General features: G+C 45.8%; 1 protein-coding gene and 1 long non-coding RNA gene across 2 annotated transcripts in view; both read right to left on the bottom strand.

Annotated features, from left to right (window-relative positions):
• The window catches only part of foxo1a (forkhead box O1 a), an 88,631-nt gene that overhangs the window by 3,193 nt on the left and 64,930 nt on the right, over positions 1–20,508 (bottom strand). The window contains exon 2 of the mRNA XM_036965061.1: positions 2,958–3,152. Within this exon, the coding sequence (XP_036820956.1) occupies positions 2,958–3,152 (195 nt within the window). The remainder of the gene's footprint in view (positions 1–2,957; positions 3,153–20,508) is intronic.
• On the bottom strand, positions 10,624–11,584 carry LOC118944695. The gene is made up of 3 exons (XR_005039993.1): positions 11,315–11,584; positions 11,001–11,113; positions 10,624–10,708 (listed from the first exon to the last, which is right to left on the bottom strand). It is a non-coding gene; the product is annotated as an uncharacterized LOC118944695 (long non-coding RNA).

Genomic DNA, 20,508 nt, shown 5'->3' with positions numbered 1-20,508 from the left:
GTTTTCACAATTCCTGACATTTAATCCTAGTAAAAATTCCCTGTCTTAGGTCAGTTAGGATCACCACTTTATTTTAAGAATGTGAAATGTCAGAATAATAATAGAGAAAATGATTTATTTCAGCTTTTATTTCTTTCATCACATTCCCAGTGGGTCAGAAGTTTACATACACTCAATTAGTATTTGGTGGCATTGCATTTAAATAGTTTAACTTGGGTCAAATGTTTCAAGTAGCCTTCCACAAGCTTCCAACAATAAGTTGGGTGAATGTTGGCCCATTCCTCCTGACAGAGCTGGTGTAACTGAGTCAGGTTTGTAGGCCTCTTTGCTCGTACAAGCTTTTTCAGGTATGCCAACAAATGTTCTATAGGATTGAGGTCAGGGCTTTATGGTGGCCACTCCAATACCTTGACCTTGTTGTCCTTAAGCCATTTTGCCCCAACTTGGAAGTATGCTTGGGGTCAGTGTCCATTTGGAAGACCCATTTGCGACCAAGCTTTAATAACTTCCTGACTGATGTCTCGAGATGTTGCTTCAATATATCCATATAATTTTCCTGCCTCATGATGCCATCTCTATTGTGATGTGCACCAGTCCCTCCTGCAGCAAAGAACCCTCACAACATGATGCTGCCACCACCGTGCTTCACGGTTGGGATGGTGTTCTTCAGCTTGTAAGCCTCCCCCTTTTTCCTCCAAACATAACTATGGTCATTATGGTCAAACAGTTCGATTTTTGTTTCATCAGACCAGAGGACATTTCTCCAAAAAGTATGATCTTTGTCCCCATGTGCAGTTGGGGACAAAGCCGTAGTCTGGCCTTTTTATGACGGTTTTGTAGGAGTGGCTTCTTCCTTGCTGAGCGGCTTTTCAGGTTATGTCGATATAGGACTCGTTTTACTGTGGATATAGATACTTCTGTACCTGTTTCCCCCAGCATCTTCACAAGGTCCTTTGCTGTTGTTCTGGGATTGATTTGCACTTTTCGCACTAAAGTACATTCATCTCTAGGAGACAGAACACGTCTCCTTCCTGATTGGAATGACGGCTGCGTGGTCCCATGGTGTTTATACTTGCATACTATTGTTTGTACAGATGAACGTGGTACCTCCAGGTGTTCGGAAATTGCTCCCACGGATGAACCAGACTTGTGAAGGTCTACAATGTTTTTTCTGAGGTCTTGGCTGATATCTTTTGATGTTCCCATGATGTCAAGCAAGGAGGGACTGAGTTTGAAGGTAGGCCTTGAAATACATCCACAGGTACAAACCTACAATAGACTCAAATGATGTCAATTAGCCTATCAGAAGCTTCTAAAACCATGACATCATGTTCTGGAATTTTCCAAGTTGTTTAAAGGCACAGTCAACTTAATGTATGTAAACTTCTGACCCACTGGAATTGTGATACAATGTATAAGTTAAATAATCTGTCTGTAAACAATTGTTGGACAAGTTACTTGTGTCATGAACAAAGTAGATGTCCTAACCGACTTGCCAAAACTATAGTTTGTTAACAAGACATTTGTGGAGTGGCTGATAAACGAGTTTTAATGACTCCAACTTAAATGAACATACACTTCTGACTTCAACTGTAGGTATCAAATCATTAAGGCCCTCTCAAGAGACCTGGCCTCGTCAGGAAAAAGTCATGGTCCTGCCTATAGATACTGTATAGGTACTGTATAGATACTGTATAGATATAGATACTGTATAGATACTGTATAGATATAGATACTGTATAGATACCGTATAGATATAGATACTGTATAGATACTGTATAGATATAGATACTGTAAAGATACCGTATAGATATAGATACTGTATAGATACTGTATAGATATAGATACTGTATAGATACCGTATAGATATATAAATACTGTAAAGATATAGATACTGTGTAGATACTGTGTAGATACTGTATAGATACTGTATAGATATAGATACTGTATAGATACTGTATAGATATAGATACTGTATAGATACCGTATAGATATATAAATACTGTATAGATATAGATACTGTGTAGATACTGTATAGATACCGTATAGATATATAAATACTGTATAGATATAGTTACTGTATAGATACTGTATAGATATAGATCATGTATAGATATAGAAACTGTATAGATACTGTATAGATATAGATAATGTATAGATACTGTATAGATACTGTATATATATAGTTACTGTATAGATACTGTATAGATATAGATCATGTATAGATATAGAAACTGTATAGATACTGTATAGATATAGATAATGTATAGATACTGTATAGATACTGTATATATATAGATAATGTATAGATACTGTATAGATACTGTATAGATATAGATATTGTATAGATATAGATACTGTATAGTTACTGTATAGATACTGTCTAGATACTGTATAGATATAGATACTGTATAGATACTGTATAGATATAGATACTGTATAGATATAGATCATGTATAGATATAGATACTGTATAGATACTGTATATATATAGTTACTGTATAGATACTGTATAGATATAGATACTGTATAGATATAGATACTGTATAGATATAGATCATGTATATATATAGATACTGTATAGATACTGTATAGATATAGATACTGTATAGATACTGTATATATATAGTTACTGTATAGATACTGTATAGATACTGTATAGATACTGTATAGATATAGATAATGTATAGATATAGATCATGTATAGATATAGATACTGTATAGATATATATACACTGTATAGATACTGTATAGATACTGTATAGATATAGATACTGTATAGATACTGTATATATATATAGTTACTGTATAGATACTGTATAGATATAGATACTGTATAGATACTGTATAGATACTGTATATATATAGTTACTGTATAGATACTGTATAGATATAGATACTGTATAGATACTGTAGGTAATATAATAAAGACATTAAACAACAGTTTATTTCTGTACCTTCTTCTTAGCAGCCCGTCCTTTGCTCTTGGCGAACTTGCTGTTGTTGTTGTCCATGGAGGCTGCTCTACGTCGAGGGGACTTCCCAGTCTTCCCTCCCTCAGGGTTTAGCATCCACCAGGAACTCTTCCCTGTCCCCTCGTTCTGCACACGGACGAACCGACTGTGGAGGGACAGGTTGTGCCGGATAGAGTTCTGGAGAGAGGGAGAGAGATGGAGAGGAGGGAGAGGAGGGAGAGATATGGAGAAGGGTGAGAGGAGGGAGAGAGATGGAGAGGAGGGAGAGAGATGGAGAGGAGGGAGAGGAGGGAGAAAGATGGAGAGGAGGGAGAGATATGGAGAAGGGTGAGAGGAGGGAGAGAGATAGAGATGAGATGGAGAGGGGTGAGAGGAGGGAGAGAGATGGGGAGGAGGGAGAGAGATGGAGAAGGGTGAGAGATGGAGAAGGGTGAGAGGAGGGAGAGAGATGGAGAGGAGGGAGAGAGATGGAGAAGGGTGAGAGGAGGGAGAGAGATGGAGAAGGGTGAGAGGAGGGAGAGAGATGGAGAAGGGTGAGAGGAGGGAGAGAGATGGAGAAGGGTGAGAGGAGGGAGAGAGATGGAGAGGAGGGAGAGAGATGGAGAAGGGTGAGAGGAGGGAGAGAGATGGAGAGGAGGGAGAGAGATGGAGAAGGGTGAGAGGAGGGAGAGAGATAGAGAGATGGAGAAGGGTGAGAGGATGGAGAAGGGTGAGAGGAGGGAAAAAGATGGAGAGAGGTAGAGAGATGGAGAGGAGGGAGAGAGATGGAGAGGAGGGAGAGATATGGAGAAGGGTGAGAGGAGGGAGAGAGATGGAGAAGGGTGAGAGGAGGGAGAGAGATGGAGAGGAGGGAGAGAGATGGAGAAGGATGAGAGGAGGGAGAGAGATGGAGAAGGGTGAGAGGAGGGAGAGAGATGGAGAGGAGGGAGAGAGATGGAGAAGGGTGAGAGGAGGGATAGAGATGGAGAGGAGGGAGAGAGATGGAGAAGGGTGAGAGGAGGGAGAGAGATGGAGAGGAGGGAGAGAGATTGAGAAGGGTGAGAGGAGGGAGAGAGATGGAGAGGAGGGAGAGAGATGGAGAGATGGAGAAGGGTGAGAGGAGGGAGAGAGATGGAGAAGGGTGAGAGGAGGGAGAGAGATGGAGAAGGGTGAGAGGAGGGAGAAAGATGGAGAGGAGGGAGAAGGGTGAGAGGATGGAGAGGAGGGAGAGAGATGGAGAAGGGTGAGAATGGTTGTGATGAGTCCAGAGCTTTCCACAAAAAGAAGAGAGAAAAAACCCACTTCCAAAAAGGGAGATGGCTTCACGGTGAGCTCAGTACTATTCTATTAAAGGGAGACGGCTTCACGGTGAGCTCAGTACTATTCTATTAAAGGGAGATGGCTTCACGGTGAGCTCAGTACTATTCTATTAAAGGGAGACGGCTTCACGGTGAGCTCAGTACTATTCTATTCTATTAAAAAGCTGCGCCGTATTGACCATTGTGTCGTTGTCATAGCTCGTATTGTGATGCGTTTGCCCTTCAAAGACCACTTGTAGGCAGCAGACAGTGGGATTGACGTAGCATCCCCTTGCCACTGAAATGCCATGTTAAGATGTATGACACTGTTTACACTGAGGCTACTTCCCAAACGGCACCCTAATTCCCTACATAAGTACACTACTTTTGACCAGATCGGCCATAGGGTAGTAGTGCACTACAGTATATAAATAGGGAATAGAGTGCCACTGGGGACTGTCGTTTCCATGTGTGCCCTTTCCTGTAACATCTCAGCATACAGACTTAAATCCCCTCCAGCTGCCTGGCTTTATAATCCCTGCTGGAGCTGGAGAAGGAGAGGAGAAGGTCACTCCTACATCTACTACCAGGTAGAGGAGAAGGTCACTACTACACCATCTAATACCAGGTAGAGGAGAAGGTCACTACTACACCATCTAATACCAGGTAGAGGAGAAGGTCACTACTACACCATCTACTACCAGGTAGAGGAGAAGGTCCCTACTACACCATCTACTACCAGGTAGAGGAGAAGGTCACTACTACACCATCTAATACCAGGTAGAGGAGAAGGTCACTACTACACCATCTAATACCAGGTAGAGGAGAAAGTCACTACTACACCATCTAATACCAGGTAGAGGAGAAGGTCCCTACTACACCATCTAATACCAGGTAGAGGAGAAGGTCCCTACTACACCATCTAATACCAGGTAGAGGAGAAAGTCACTACTACACCATCTAATACCAGGTAGAGGAGAAGGTCACTCCTACACTATCTAATACCAGGTAGAGGAGAAGGTCACTCCTACACCATCTAATACCAGGTAGAGGAGAAGGTCGCTACTACACCATCCAATACCAGGTAGAGGAGAAGGTCACTACTACACCATCTAATACCAGGTAGAGGAGAAAGTCACTACTACACCATCTAATACCAGGTAGAGGAGAAGGTCACTCCTACACTATCTAATACCAGGTAGAGGAGAAGGTCACTCCTACACCATCTAATACCAGGTAGAGGAGAAGGTCGCTACTACACCATCCAATACCAGGTAGAGGAGAAGGTCACTACTACACCATCTAATACCAGGTAGAGGAGAAGGTCGCTACTACACCATCTAATACCAGGTAGAGGAGAAGGTCACTACTACACCATCTAATACCAGGTAGAGGAGAAGGTCGCTACTACACCATCTAATACCAGGTAGAGGAGAAGGTCACTACTACACCATCTAATACCAGGTAGAGGAGAAGGTCACTACTACACCATCTAATACCAGGTAGAGGAGAAGGTCACTACTACACCATCTAATACCAGGTAGAGGAGAAGGTCACTCCTACACCATCTAATACCAGGTAGAGGAGAAGGTCCCTACTACACCATCTACTACCAGGTAGAGGAGAAGGTCACTACTACACCATCTAATACCAGGTAGAGGAGAAGGTCGCTACTACACCATCTAATACCAGGTAGAGGAGAAGGTCACTCCTACATCTAATACCAGGTAGAGGAGAAGGTCGCTACTACACCATCTAATACCAGGTAGAGGAGAAGGTCGCTACTACACCATCTAATACCAGGTAGAGGAGAAGGTCACTCCTACACTATCTAATACCAGGTAGAGGAGAAGGTCACTCCTACACTATCTAATACCAGGTAGAGGAGAAGGTCACTACTACACCATCTAATACCAGGTAGAGGAGAAGGTCGCTACTACACCATCTAATACCAGGTAGAGGAGAAGGTCGCTACTACACCATCTAATACCAGGTAGAGGAGAAAGTCACTCCTACATCTAATACCAGGTAGAGGAGAAGGTCACTACTACTGAGCCATCGCTATACCAATCATAATATAACAGAAGTACAGTTCTGTACTGAGCCATCTCTACAGACCATAATATTACAACATTATAGTACAGCTCTGTACGAAGCTATGTCTCTACACCTCTCCTCTCTCATCAACAAAGGAGCATGATGTCTTTGATTTATGTCCTTCGTAATTATAGTTGCGCTGGTTGGCGCGACTCGGCTATAGTATGTCAGAATTGAGCCGGAGGGGAGGGCTGACGTTTTATGGGCTTTAAAACCAACTGTGCTATTTTGTTTGTTTTCTCGCATTGTTTGTAACTTATTTTGTACATAATGACCGAAAAGAGTGTCTGGACATCAGAACAGAGATTACTTTTACCTTGAATTGGACGAAGAATTTTTCTTTAATGAGTCGGCCAAGAGAGATTTACTCCAGACACCCGAACAGGCACTCATCCCCATCATTAGCAGGAGAAAGAGACGGAGGTTTCGTGGAAGGAGATCAGGGGTGCCTTGTGAGGATCAGGCGACGAGTGGCTAATCTGCCTTTGCCATCGGTACTATTAGCAAACGTACAATCACTGGATAATAACGTGGACGAACTAAAAGCACGTATATCCTACCAACAGGACATTAAAAACGGTTATATCTTATGTCTCGCAGAGTCGTAGCTGAACAACGACATGAATAACATACAGCTGGCAGGTTTTACACTGTCATGGCAGGATAGAACAGCCGCCTCTGGTAAGACAAGGGGTGGCGGTCTATGTATATTTGTAAACAACAGCTGGTGCGCGAAAATCTAAGGAAGTCTCAAGGTTTGGCTCGTCTGAGGTAGAGTATCTCATGATAATCTGTAGTGGACCACACTATCTACCAAGAGAGTTTTCCTCTATATTCTTAGAAATTTAAATCCATTTTACCTCATTTCCACCAGCATGTTAAATATGAAACCAGAGGGAAAACACTCTAGACCACCTTTACTCCACACACAGAGACTTGTACAAAGCTCTCCCTCGACCTCCATTTGGCAAATCTGACCATAATTATATCCTCCTGATTCCTGCTTAAAAGCAAAAATTGAAAAAGGAAGCACCAGTGACTCGGTCTATAAAAAAGTGGTCAGATGAAGCAGATGCTAAACTACAGAACTGTTTTGTTGTCACAGACTGGAATATGTTCCGGGATTCTTCCGATGGCATTGAGGAGTACACCTCATCAATCACTGGCTTCATCAATAAGTGCATCGATGACGTCGTCCCCACAGTGACCGTACGTACATACCCCAACCAGAAGCCATGGATTACAGGCAACATTCGCACTGAGCTAAAGGGTAGAGCTGCCGCTCTCAAGCCTATAAGCCTATAAGAAATCCCACTATGCCCTGCGACGAACCATCAAACAGGCAAAGCGTCAATACAGGACTAAGTTCGAATCGTACTACACCGGCCCGACGCTCGTTGGATGTGGCAGGGCTTGCATACTATTACAGAATATAAAGGGAAGCACAACCGAAAGCTGCCCAGTGACACGAGCTTACCAGATGAGCTAAACTACTTCTATGCTCGCTTCGAGGCAAGTAACACTGAAACATGCATGAGAGCATCAGCTGTTACGGACGACTGTGTGATCACGTTCTCCGCAGATGATGAGATTAAGGCCTTTAAAAGGGTCATTATTCACAATGCAAAATTACCAGGACGTGTACTCCGAGCATGCGCTGACCAACTGGCAAGTGTCTTCACTGACATTTTCAACATGTCCCTGATTGAGTCTGTAATACCAACATGTTTCATGCAGACCACCATAGCCCCTGTGCCCAAGAACACTAAGGCAACCTGCCTAAATGACTACCGACCCGTAGTACTCACATCTGTAGCCATGAAGTGCATTGAAAATTGAAAGGCTGGTCAACATCAACATCATTATCCCAGAAACCCTAGACCCACCCCAATTTGCATACCGCCCCAACAGATCCACAGATGATGCAATCTATTGCGCTCCACACTGCCCTTTCACACCTGGGCAAAAGGAACACATATGTGAGAATGCTATTCATTGCCTATTCCTGCTATTCATTGCCAATAGCTCAGCGTTCAACATAGTGCCCTCAAAGCTCATCACTAAGCTAAGGACCCTGGGACTAAACACCTCCCTCTGCAACTGGATCCTGGACTTCCTGACAGGCTGAACCAGGTGGGCCGTCACTCACGACTACAACGGCCAGGCACGACTCCATCACCATCATTAAGTTTGCCGATGACACAACAGTGGTAGGCCTGATCACCGACAACGACGAGACAGCCTATAGGGAGGAGGTCAGAGACCTGACCGTGTGGTGCAAGGACAACAACCTTTCCCTCAACGTGATCAAGACAAAGGAGATGATTGTGGACTACAGGAAAAGGAGGACAGAGCACGCCCTCATTCTCATCGATGGGGCTGCAGTGGAGCAGGTTGAGAGCTTCAAGTTCCTTGGCGTCCACATCACCAACAAACTAACATGGTCCAAGCACACCAAGACAGTCGTGAAGAGGGCACGACAAAAAACTATTCCACCTCAGGAGGCACTACAGAGGGTAGTACGTACAACCTAGTACATCACCGGGGCCAAGCTTCCTGCCATCCAGGACCTCTATACCAGGCGGTGTCAGAGGAAGGCCCCAAAAATTGTCAATGACTCCAGCCACCCTAGTCATAGACTGTTCTCTCTGCTACCGCACGGCAAGCGGTACCGGAGCGCCAAGTCTAGGTCCAAGAGGCTTCTAAAGAGCTTCTACCACCCCAAGCAATAAGACTCCTGAACATCTAATCAAATGGCCAACGGACTATTAGATTATTATCTACGCATAAGTCACTTTACCCCTACCTACATGTACAAATGACCTTGAGTAACCTGTACCCCCGCACAGTGACCCCTGTATATAGCCTCATTCTTGTCATTTTATTGTGATACTTTAGTTTTAGTTACTTTAGTTTATTTTGTAAATATTTTCTTAACTCTATTTTCTAAAAACTGTTTTGTTGGTTAAGGGCTTGTCAGTAAGCATTTCACGGTAAGGTCTGTTGTATTCGGTAATACCTGTTGTATACCTGTTGTATTCGGTAATACCTGTTGAATACCTGTTGTATTCTGTAATACCTGTTGTATACCTGTTGTATTCTGTAATCCTGTTGTATACCTGTTGTATTCTGTAATACCTGTTGAATACCTGTTGAATTCTGTAATACCTGTTGAATACCTGTTGTATTCTGTAATCCTGTTGTATACCTGTTGTATTCTGTAATACCTGTTGAATACCTGTTGTATTTGGCACATGTGACAAATGAAATTGTATTTTATTAGATTGAGCTGTTTTGTCATGTAGTAATGTGGTGCCTGTCTGTAATTCCTTAAACATTTATTTTAACAATACATTAATTGAAAAATAAATATATTTCAAAACATATTTTTTGGTCAGTAGGTACTCAACATAACAACAAATGGGTGGAGTATGGATTGTTGTGCTCATGTGCATTTCCTTTCTAGTTGACCAATGCCTACGTCTCACTTAAAACAGTAAAACAGGTCACCACCCATTCTAATGCCCCACATTCCACCGGTATACACTACCATTCTAATGACCCACAATCCACCTGTAAACACTACACTAACCATTCTAATGCCCCACATTCCACCGGTATACACTACCATTCTAATGCCCCACAATCCACCTGTATACACTACCATTCTAATGCCCCACAATCCACCTGTATACACTACACTACCATTCTAATGCCCCACAATCCACCTGTATACACTACACTACCATTCTAATGCCCCACATTCCACCTGTATACACTACCATTCTAATGCCCCACATTCCACCTCTATACACTACACTACCATTCTAATGCCCCACAATCCACCTGTATACACTACACTACCATTCTAATGCCCCACATTCCACCTGTATACACTACCATTCTAATGCCCCACATTCCACCTCTATACACTACACTACCATTCTAATGCCCCACAATCCACCTGTATACACTACACTACCATTCTAATGCCCCACAATCCACCTGTATACACTACACTACCATTCTAATGCCCCACAATCCACCTGTATACACTACACTACCATTCTAATGCCCCACATTCCACCTGTATACACTACCGTTCTAATGCCCCACATTCCACCTGTATACACTACACTACCATTCTAATGCCCCACATTCCACCTGTATACACTACCATTCTAATGCCCCACAATCCACCTGTATACACTACCATTCTAATGCCCCACATTCCACCTCTATACACTACACTACCATTCTAATGACCCACATTCCACCTGTATACACTACACTACCATTCTAATGCCCCACATTCCACCTGTATACACTACACTACCATTCTAATGCCCCACATTCCACCTGTATACACTACCAACAACAGCAGCAAGACTTAATACTGTACTATGATGTTGCTTAGTGACACGTACGCCGGTGGAAACAGTCTCTCATCTTCTTTAGCCAGGCGCTGAGGCATTAGAAAAACAACTAAGACAAAAGAAACAGAATATTGGCAAAACCGCTCTGCAACGCCAACGGAACCGGCTTAGCAACGCCAACGGAACCGGCTTAGCAACGCCAATGGAACCGGCATAGCAACGCCAACGGAACCGGCTGTATACACTACACTACCGTTCTAATGCCCACATTCCACCTGTATACACTACCATTCTAATGCCCCACATTCCACCTGTATACACTACACTACCATTCTAATGCCCCACATTCCACCTGTATACACTACCATTCTAATGCCCCACATTCCACCTGTATACACTACACTACCATTCTAATGCCCCACATTCCACCTCTATACACTACACTACCATTCTAATGCCCCACATTCCACCTGTATACACTACACTACCATTCTAATGCCCCACATTCCACCTGTATACACTACCATTCTAATGACCCACAATCCACCTGTAAACACTACACTAACCATTCTAATGCCCCACATTCCACCGGTATACACTACCATTCTAATGCCCCACATTCCACCTCTATACACTACACTACCATTCTAATGCCCCACATTCCACCTGTATACACTACACTACCATTCTAATGCCCCACATTCCACCTGTATACACTACCATTCTAATGACCCACAATCCACCTGTAAACACTACACTAACCATTCTAATGACCCACATTCCACCTGTATACACTACACTACCATTCTAATGCCCCACATTCCACCTGTATACACTACCGTTCTAATGCCCCACATTCCACCTGTATACACTACCATTCTAATGCCCCACATTCCACCTGTATACACTACACTACCATTCTAATGCCCCACATTCCACCTGTATACACTACCATTCTAATGCCCCATATTCCACCTGTATACACTACACTACCATTCTAATGCCCCACATTCCACCTGTATACACTACCATTCTAATGCCCCACATTCCACCTGTATACACTACACTACCATTCTAATGCCCCACATTCCACCTGTATACACTTCCATTCTAATGCCCCACATTCCACCTGTATACACTACACTACCATTCTAATGCCCCACATTCCACCTGTATACACTTCCATTCTAATGCCCCACATTCCACCTGTATACACTACCATTCTAATGCCCCACATTCCACCTCTATACACTACACTACCATTCTAATGCCCCACATTCCACCTGTATACACTACACTACCATTCTAATGCCCCACATTCCACCTGTATACACTACCATTCTAATGCCCCACATTCCACCTGTATACACTACACTACCATTCTAATGCCCCACATTCCACCTGTATACACTACCATTCTAATGCCCCACATTCCACCTGTATACACTACACTACCATTCTAATGCCCCACATTCCACCTGTATACACTACACTACCATTCTAATGCCCCACAATCCACCTGTATACACTACACTACCATTCTAATGCCCCACAATCCACCTGTATACACTACACTACCATTCTAATGCCCCACAATCCACCTGTATACACTACCATTCTAATGCCCCACATTCCACATGTATACACTACACTACCATTCTAATGCCCCACATTCCACCTGTATACACTACCATTCTAATGCCCCACATTCCACCTGTATACACTACCATTCTAATGCCCCACATTCCACCTGTATACACTACCATTCTAATGCCCCACATTCCACCTGTATACACTACACTACCATTCTAATGCCCCACATTCCACCTGTATACACTGCCATTCTAATGCCCCACATTCCACCTGTATACACTACCATTCTAATGCCCCACATTCCACCTGTATACACTACACTACCATTCTAATGCCCCACATTCCACCTCTATACACTACACTACCATTCTAATGCCCCACATTCCACCTGTATACACTACACTACCATTCTAATGCCCCACATTCCACCTGTATACACTACACTACCATTCTAATGCCCCACATTCCACCTGTATACACTGCCATTCTAATGCCCCACATTCCACCTGTATACACTACCATTCTAATGCCCCACATTCCACCTGTATACACTACACTACCATTCTAATGCCCCACATTGCACCTGTATACACTACACTACCATTCTAATGCCCCACATTCCACCTGTATACACTACCATTCTAATGCCCCACATTCCACCTGTATACACTACACTACCATTCTAATGCCCCACATTCCACCTGTATACACTACACTACCATTCTAATGCCCCACAATCCACCTGTATACACTACCATTCTAATGCCCCACATTCCACATGTATACACTACACTACCATTCTAATGCCCCACATTCCACCTGTATACACTACACTACCATTCTAATGCCCCACATTCCACCTGTATACACTACCATTCTAATGCCCCACATTCCACCTGTATACACTACCATTCTAATGCCCCACATTCCACCTGTATACACTACCATTCTAATGCCCCACATTCCACCTGTATACACTACACTACCATTCTAATGCCCCACATTCCACCTGTATACACTACACTACCATTCTAATGCCCCACATTCCACCTGTATACACTACACTACCATTCTAATGCCCCACATTCCACCTGTATACACTACCATTCTAATGCCCCACATTCCACCTGTATACACTACCATTCTAATGCCCCACATTCCACCGGTATACACTACCATTCTAATGCCCCACATTCCACCTGTATACACTACACTACCATTCTAATGCCCCACATTCCACCTCTATACACTACACTACCATTCTAATGACCCACATTCCACCTGTATACACTACACTACCATTCTAATGCCCCACATTCCACCTGTATACACTGCCATTCTAATGCCCCACATTCCACCTGTATACACTACCATTCTAATGCCCCACATTCCACCTGTATACACTACACTACCATTCTAATGCCCCACATTCCACAGTACAAGTCATGGCCTGAAGCAGAGAGAGAGAGAGAGAGAGAGAGAGAGAGAGAGAGAGAGAGAGAGAGAGAGAGAGATAGAGAGAGAGAGAGAGAGAGAGAGAGAGAGAGAGAGAGAGATAAGAAGAACAGTGTGAGAGAGAGAGAGAGAGAGAGAGAGAGAGAGAGAGATAGAGAGAGAGAGAGAGAGAGAGAGAGAGAGAGAGAGAGAGAGAGACGGAAAACAAGGGAAACAGTCCTGTTTGTTATGGGTTAACAACAGCAGCAAGACTTAATACTGTACTATGATGTTGCTTAGTGACACGTACGCCGGTGGAAACAGTCTCTCATCCTCTTTAGCCAGGCGCTGAGGCATTAGAAAAACAACTAAGACAAAAGAAACAGAATATTGGCAAAACCGCTCTGCAACGCCAACGGAACCGGCTTAGCAACGCCAACGGAACCGGCATAGCAACGCCAACGGAACAACTAAACAGTAACATGATTTCCTGCAGTAAACATTAGAGCAACAGCACCTTGACATTGCTGTGTGTAATGCTGATATACCTTGACTCTGTGTCTGTTAGTGTCTGTTAGTGTGTGTGTGTGTGTGTGTGTGTGTGTGTGTGTGTGTGTGTGTGTGTGTGTGTGTGTGTGTGTGTGTGTCTATGTGTGTGTGTGTGTGTGTGTGTATGTGTGTATGTGTGTGTGTGTCTATGTGTGTGTGTGTGTGTGTGTGTGTGTGTGTGTGTGTGTGTGTGTGTGTCTATGTGTGTGTGTGTGTGTGTGTGTGTGTGTGTGTGTGTGTGTGTGTGTGTGTGTGTGTCTATGTGTGTGTGTGTCTATGTGTCTATGTGTCTATGTGTGTTTTTGGTTGTTGCCCGAGAACTAAACAGCTGGTTCAAATAACCAAATCATCATCAAGCTATAATCATTTAAATCAGCTGTGTGGTGACAGGACCGGGTTAGAAGGACGTACAAATCATGTATCTTTGTGACACGTCATGGTAAGATTGTATACTGCTAATCACCCTCACGCCATGGTAAGATTGTATACTGCTAATCACCCTCACGTCATGGTAAGATTGTATACTGCTAATCACCCTCACGTCATGGTAAGATTGTATACTGCTAATCACCCTCACGTCATGGTAAGATTGTATACTGCTAATCACCCTCATGTCATGGTAAGATTGTATACTGCTAATCACCCTCACGTCATGGTAAGATTGTATACTGCTAATCACCCTCACGTCATGGTAAGATTGTATACTGCTAATCACCCTCACGTCATGGTAAGATTGTATACTGCTAATCACCCTCACGTCATGGTAAGATTGTATACTGCTAATCACCCTCATGTCATGGTAAGATTGTATACTGCTAATCACCCTCACGTCATGGTAAGATTGTATACTGCTAATCACCCTCATGTCATGGTAAGGTTGTATACTGCTAATCACCCTCACGTCATGGTAAGATTGTATACTGCTAATCACCCTCATGTCATGGTAAGATTGTATACTGCTAATCACCCTCACGTCATGGTAAGATTGTATACTGCTAATCACCCTCACGTCATGGTAAGATTGTATACTGCTAATCACCCTCATGTCATGGTAAGATTGTATACTGCTAATCACCCTCACGTCATGGTAAGATTGTATACTGCTAATCACCCTCACTCTCTCTATGTCCTGTTCTCTATACACTGCAGGAAGTCATTCCTATTGTCCTGGGACCCTGGGACCCTTGGAACCTCAACCCCCCCCCCCCCCCCCCCCCCCCATCACATTGACAAGCAAAGAGAGTGTTCTGGGCCTGTAGTGAAGTAACTGCTATCGGCCCGATGACAGTATGTAAAATAATGTTTTAGAAGCAAACTTGGAAAACCCTGGGTACACACTAAGGTTAGTGTGCCCTGCTCTATCCCTGCTCCATCCCTGCTCCATCCCTGTTCCATCTACTCAGCAGCCTGCTCCATCCCTGTTCCATCCCTGCTCCATCTACTCAGCAGCCTGCTCCATCCCTGCTCCATCTACTCAGCAGCCTGCTCCATCCCTGCTCCATCTACTCAGCAGCCTGTTCCATCCCTGTTCCATCCCTGCTCCATCTACTCAGCAGCCTGTTCCATCCCTGTTCCATCCCTGCTCCATCCCTGTTCCATCCCTGCTCCATCTACTCAGCAGCCTGTTCCATCCCTGCTCCATCCCTGTTCCATCCCTGTTCCATCCCTGCTCCATCCCTGTTCCATCCCTGCTCCATCTAGTCAGCAGCCTGCTCCATCCCTGCTCCATCCCTGTTCCATCCCTGCTCAATCCCTGCTCCATCTACTCAGCAGCCTGTTCCATCCCTGTTCCATCCCTGCTCCATCCCTGCTCCATCTACTCAGCAGCCTGCTCCATCCCTGTTCCATCCCTGCTCCATCCCTGTTCCATCCCTGCTCCATCCCTGTTCCATCCCTGCTCCATCTACTCAGCAGCCTGTTCCATCCCTGTTCCATCCCTGTTCCATCCCTGCTCCATCCCTACTCCATCCCTGCTCCATCTACTCAGCAGCCTGCTCCATCCCTGCTCCATCCCTATTCCATCTTCTCAGCAGCCTGCTCCATCCCTGTTCCATCCCTGCTCCATCCCTGCTCCATCACTGTTCCATCCCTGCTCCATCTACTCAGCAGCCTGCTCCATCCCTGCTCCATCCCTGCTCCATCCCTGTTCCATCCCTGCTCCATCCCTGTTCCATCCCTGCTCCATCTACTCAGCAGCCTGCTCCATCCCTGCTCCAACCCTGTTCCATCCCTGCTCCATCTACTCAGCAGCCTGCTCCATCCCTGCTCCATCCCTGTTCCATCCCTGCTCCATCCCTGCTCCATCTACTCAGCAGCCTGCTCCATCCCTGTTCCATCCCTGCTCCATCTACTCAGCAGCCTGCTCCATCCCTGTTCCATCCCTGCTCCATCCCTGTTCCATCCCTGCTCCATCTACTCAGCAGCCTGCTCCATCCCTGCTCCATCCCTGTTCCATCCCTGCTCCATCCCTGTTCCATCCCTGTTCCATCCCTGCTCCATCCCTGCTCCATCTACTCAGCAGCCTGTTCCATCCCTGCTCCATCCCTGCTCCATCCCTGTTCCATCCCTGCTCCATCCATGTTCCATCCCTGCTCCATCCCTGTTCCATCTACTCAGCAGCCTGTTCCATCCCTGCTCCATCCCTGTTCCATCCCTGCTCCATCCCTGCTCCATCCCTGTTCCATCCCTGCTTCATCTACTCAGCAGCCTGCTCCATCCCTGTTCCATCCCTGCTCCATCCCTGCTCCATCTACTCAGCAGCCTGTTCCATCCCTGCTCCATCCCTGCTCCATCCCTGTTCCATCCCTGCTCCATCCATGTTCCATCCCTGCTCCATCCCTGCCCCATCTACTCAGCAGCCTGCTCCATCCCTGCTCCATCCCTGCTCCATCCCTGTTCCATCCCTGCTCCAACTACTCAGCAGCCTGCTCCATCCCTGTTCCATCCCTGCTCCATCCCTGCTCCATCTACTCAGCAGCCTGTTCCATCCCTGCTCCATCCCTGTTCCATCCCTGCTCCATCCCTGCTCCATCTACTCAGCAGCCTGTTCCATCCCTGCTCCATCCCTGTTCCATCCCTGCTCCATCTACTCAGCAGCCTGTTCCATCCCTGCTCCATCCCTGCTCCATCTACTCAGCAGCCTGTTCCATCCCTGCTCCATCCCTGTTCCATCCCTGCTCCATCCCTGTTCCATCCCTGCTCCATCTACTCAACAGCCTGTTCCATCCCTGCTCCATCCCTGCTCCATCCCTGCTCCATCTACTCAGCAGCCTGTTCCATCCCTGCTCCATCCCTGTTCCATCCCTGCTCCATCTACTCAGCAGCCTGCTCCATCCCTGCTCCATCCCTGTTCCATCCCTGCTCCATCCCTGCTCCATCTACTCAGCAGCCTGCTCTATCCCTGTTCCATCCCTGCTCCATCCCTGCTCCATCCCTGCTCCATCCCTGTTCCATCCCTGCTCCATCCCTGCTCCATCTACTCAGCAGCCTGCTCCATCCCTGTTCCATCCCTGCTCCATCCCTGCTCTGTCTACTCAGCAGCCTGCTCCATCCCTGTTCCATCCCTGCTCCATCCCTGCTCCATCCCTGCTCCATCCCTGTTCCATCCCTGCTCCATCCCTGCTCCATCTACTCACCAGCCTGTCCTGTTCTATTCTCCTCTCTTCTTTATTCCTCTACAGCTCTGCTCTGGCTTGTCCTCTCCTCTCCTCTCCTCTCCTCTCCTCTCCTCTCCTCTCCTCTCCTCTCCTCTCCTCTCCATCTCCTCTCCTCTCCTCTCCTCTCCATCTCCTCGCCTCTCCTCTCCTCTCCTCTGCTCTCCTCTCCTCAGTCCTTCCAGGACTGTGCCCTGCTCCATGTCATCCCTAGCCTGGACACTGACCCAAGACACAGTGACATTGATAGTAATGCCCAGGTCATGAGCCTCTTTCTCCCATGACCACTGACTGAGGAGGGCGCTGTCGTAACAGGGTCATTTCAGAGTCCCCAGTCAGCCAGTCAGCCAGCCAGTCAGCCAGCCAGTCAGCTAGCCAGTCAGTCAGTCAGTCAGCCAGCCAGCAAGTCACCCAGGCAGACCAGCCAGACAGACAGACAGTCACCCAGCCAGTCAGCCAGCCAGACAGACAGTCAGAAAGTCACCCAGTCAGCCAGCCAGTCAGCCAGCCAGCCAGTCAGCTAGCCAGTCAGTCAGTCAGACAAACAGTCAGCCAGCCAGAAAGTCACCCAGGCAGACCAGACAGGCAGACCAGACAGACAGACAGACAGACAGTCACCCAGCCAGTCAGCCAGACAAACAGACAGACAAACAGACCGACAGTAAGAAAGTCACCCAGGCAGACTAGCCAGACAGACAGACAGACAGACAAACAGACAGACACCCAGCCAGCCAGCCAGCTAGAAAGTCACCCAGGCAGACCAGGCAGAAAGACAGACAGACAGACAAACAGACAGACACCCAGCCAGCCAGCCAGCCAGTCAGCCAGCCAGTCAGCCAGCCAGTCAGCTAGCCAGTCAGTCAGTCAGTCAGTCAGCCAGCCAGCAAGTCACCCAGGCAGACCAGCCAGCCAGACAGACAGTCACCCAGCCAGACCAGCCAGGCAGCCTGCCAGCCAGGCAGCCAGCCAGCCAGCCAGTCACCCAGACAGCCAGGCAGCCAGTCACCCAGCCAGCCAGCCAGCCAGCCAGCCAGCCAGTCATTTAGCCATTCAGTCACCCAGCCAGTCAGCCAATCAGCCAGCCAGCCAGCCAGCCAACCAGCCAGGAATGACTACAATGTGAGAGCAGACTCGTTGGTTAGCCTAAAGCAGTGCTGGCAACACCAATGTTGTGGGTTTGATTCCCTCATGGACCTCAGAAACTGAATGTAAGTCACATGGAATAAATTAGCCTAGTGGATAGCCTAGCGGATAGCCTAGCGGATAGCCTAGCGGATAGCCTAGTGGATAGCCTAGCGGTTATGAACTGTAAGTCACATCGTATAACAATGTCTGATATAATACAAATGTCCATAAAGACATCCATATGAATATGACCATATAAAGACATCCATATGAATGTGACCATATAAAGACATCCATATGAATGTTACGTTCCCCAGTTTATGTGTTGTAGTTTGTGTATTTGCATGTGTTTTATTTCAGGAAATGGCTTCCTGAAATCCCTCAAGCAGCTGATTGGTCGACTCCAGGGCTAATTGGAGAGCTGACCCCGCCCCCTCATCAAAAGACACAGCTGTCTCCAGTTACATTCATTCTGAAGCTATATAAAAGCCAGTGTTCTGTTCAGGAGAGAGAGATTTTGGAGGTAGGGATTGCTGAGAGAGATTTTGCTAGAGATTTTTTTTTCTGGGAGGTCATTGCAGAGCGATTGTTTGTGATAGAGTTTTTTGCTAGAGGTTGATTTTGATGGGAGTTCATTGCTGGGAAGTTGGTATGTTCTGTGAGTTTGTTGCTCAGGTAGAGCTTATTTGATGTCCTTTGTTTTTTAGTTTGTTTGTGAAATTGTTATTCCCATGTTTCATTTGTTCCCAGGGGAGAAGGGGAAGGCACCTTGGGAGTGTTTAGGCAAGAGGCCCGCGGGCATGCATATACCCGTAGTATATTCACTTTATATGGACATGACCATATAAAGACATCCATATGACTATGACCATATAAAGACATCCATATGAATATGACCATATAAAGACATCCATATGACTATGACCATATAAAGACATCCATATGAATATGACCATATAAAGACATCCATATGACTATGACCATATAAAGACATCCATATGAATATGACCATATAAAGACATCCATATGAATATGACCATATAAAGACATCCATATGACTATGACCATATAAAATATAACCATCCCATATATAAAACAGAAGCTACTAGCAGAACCTTCTGTAACCAATTTGTAAACTCAATTGTAGAGTCATGGGACGGGACGGGAGGACAGGCCGTAAAAGAGGGAGAACATTCCATGGCAGAACTCCCTCTGCTTTGTGAAGAGACTCTGGCAAACACCCTGTCCAGAAAGGGTGTGTGTCTGTGTGTGTGTGTGTGTGTGTGTGTGTCTATATGTGTGTGTGTGTGTGTGTGTGTGTGTGTCTGTGTGTGTGTGTGTGTCTGTGTGTGTGTGTGTGTGTGTGTGTGTGTGTCTGTGTGTGTGTGTGTGTGTGTGTGTGTGTAAGAAGCTAGGTGGATTTGACAAA

Source organism: Oncorhynchus mykiss, chromosome 27 (assembly GCF_013265735.2).
Source record: "Oncorhynchus mykiss isolate Arlee chromosome 27, USDA_OmykA_1.1, whole genome shotgun sequence".
Taxonomy (NCBI): Eukaryota; Metazoa; Chordata; class Actinopteri; order Salmoniformes; family Salmonidae; genus Oncorhynchus; species Oncorhynchus mykiss.
The sequence above is the reverse complement of the archived record's forward strand: the minus strand, read 5'-3'. Positions and strand labels throughout refer to the sequence as shown.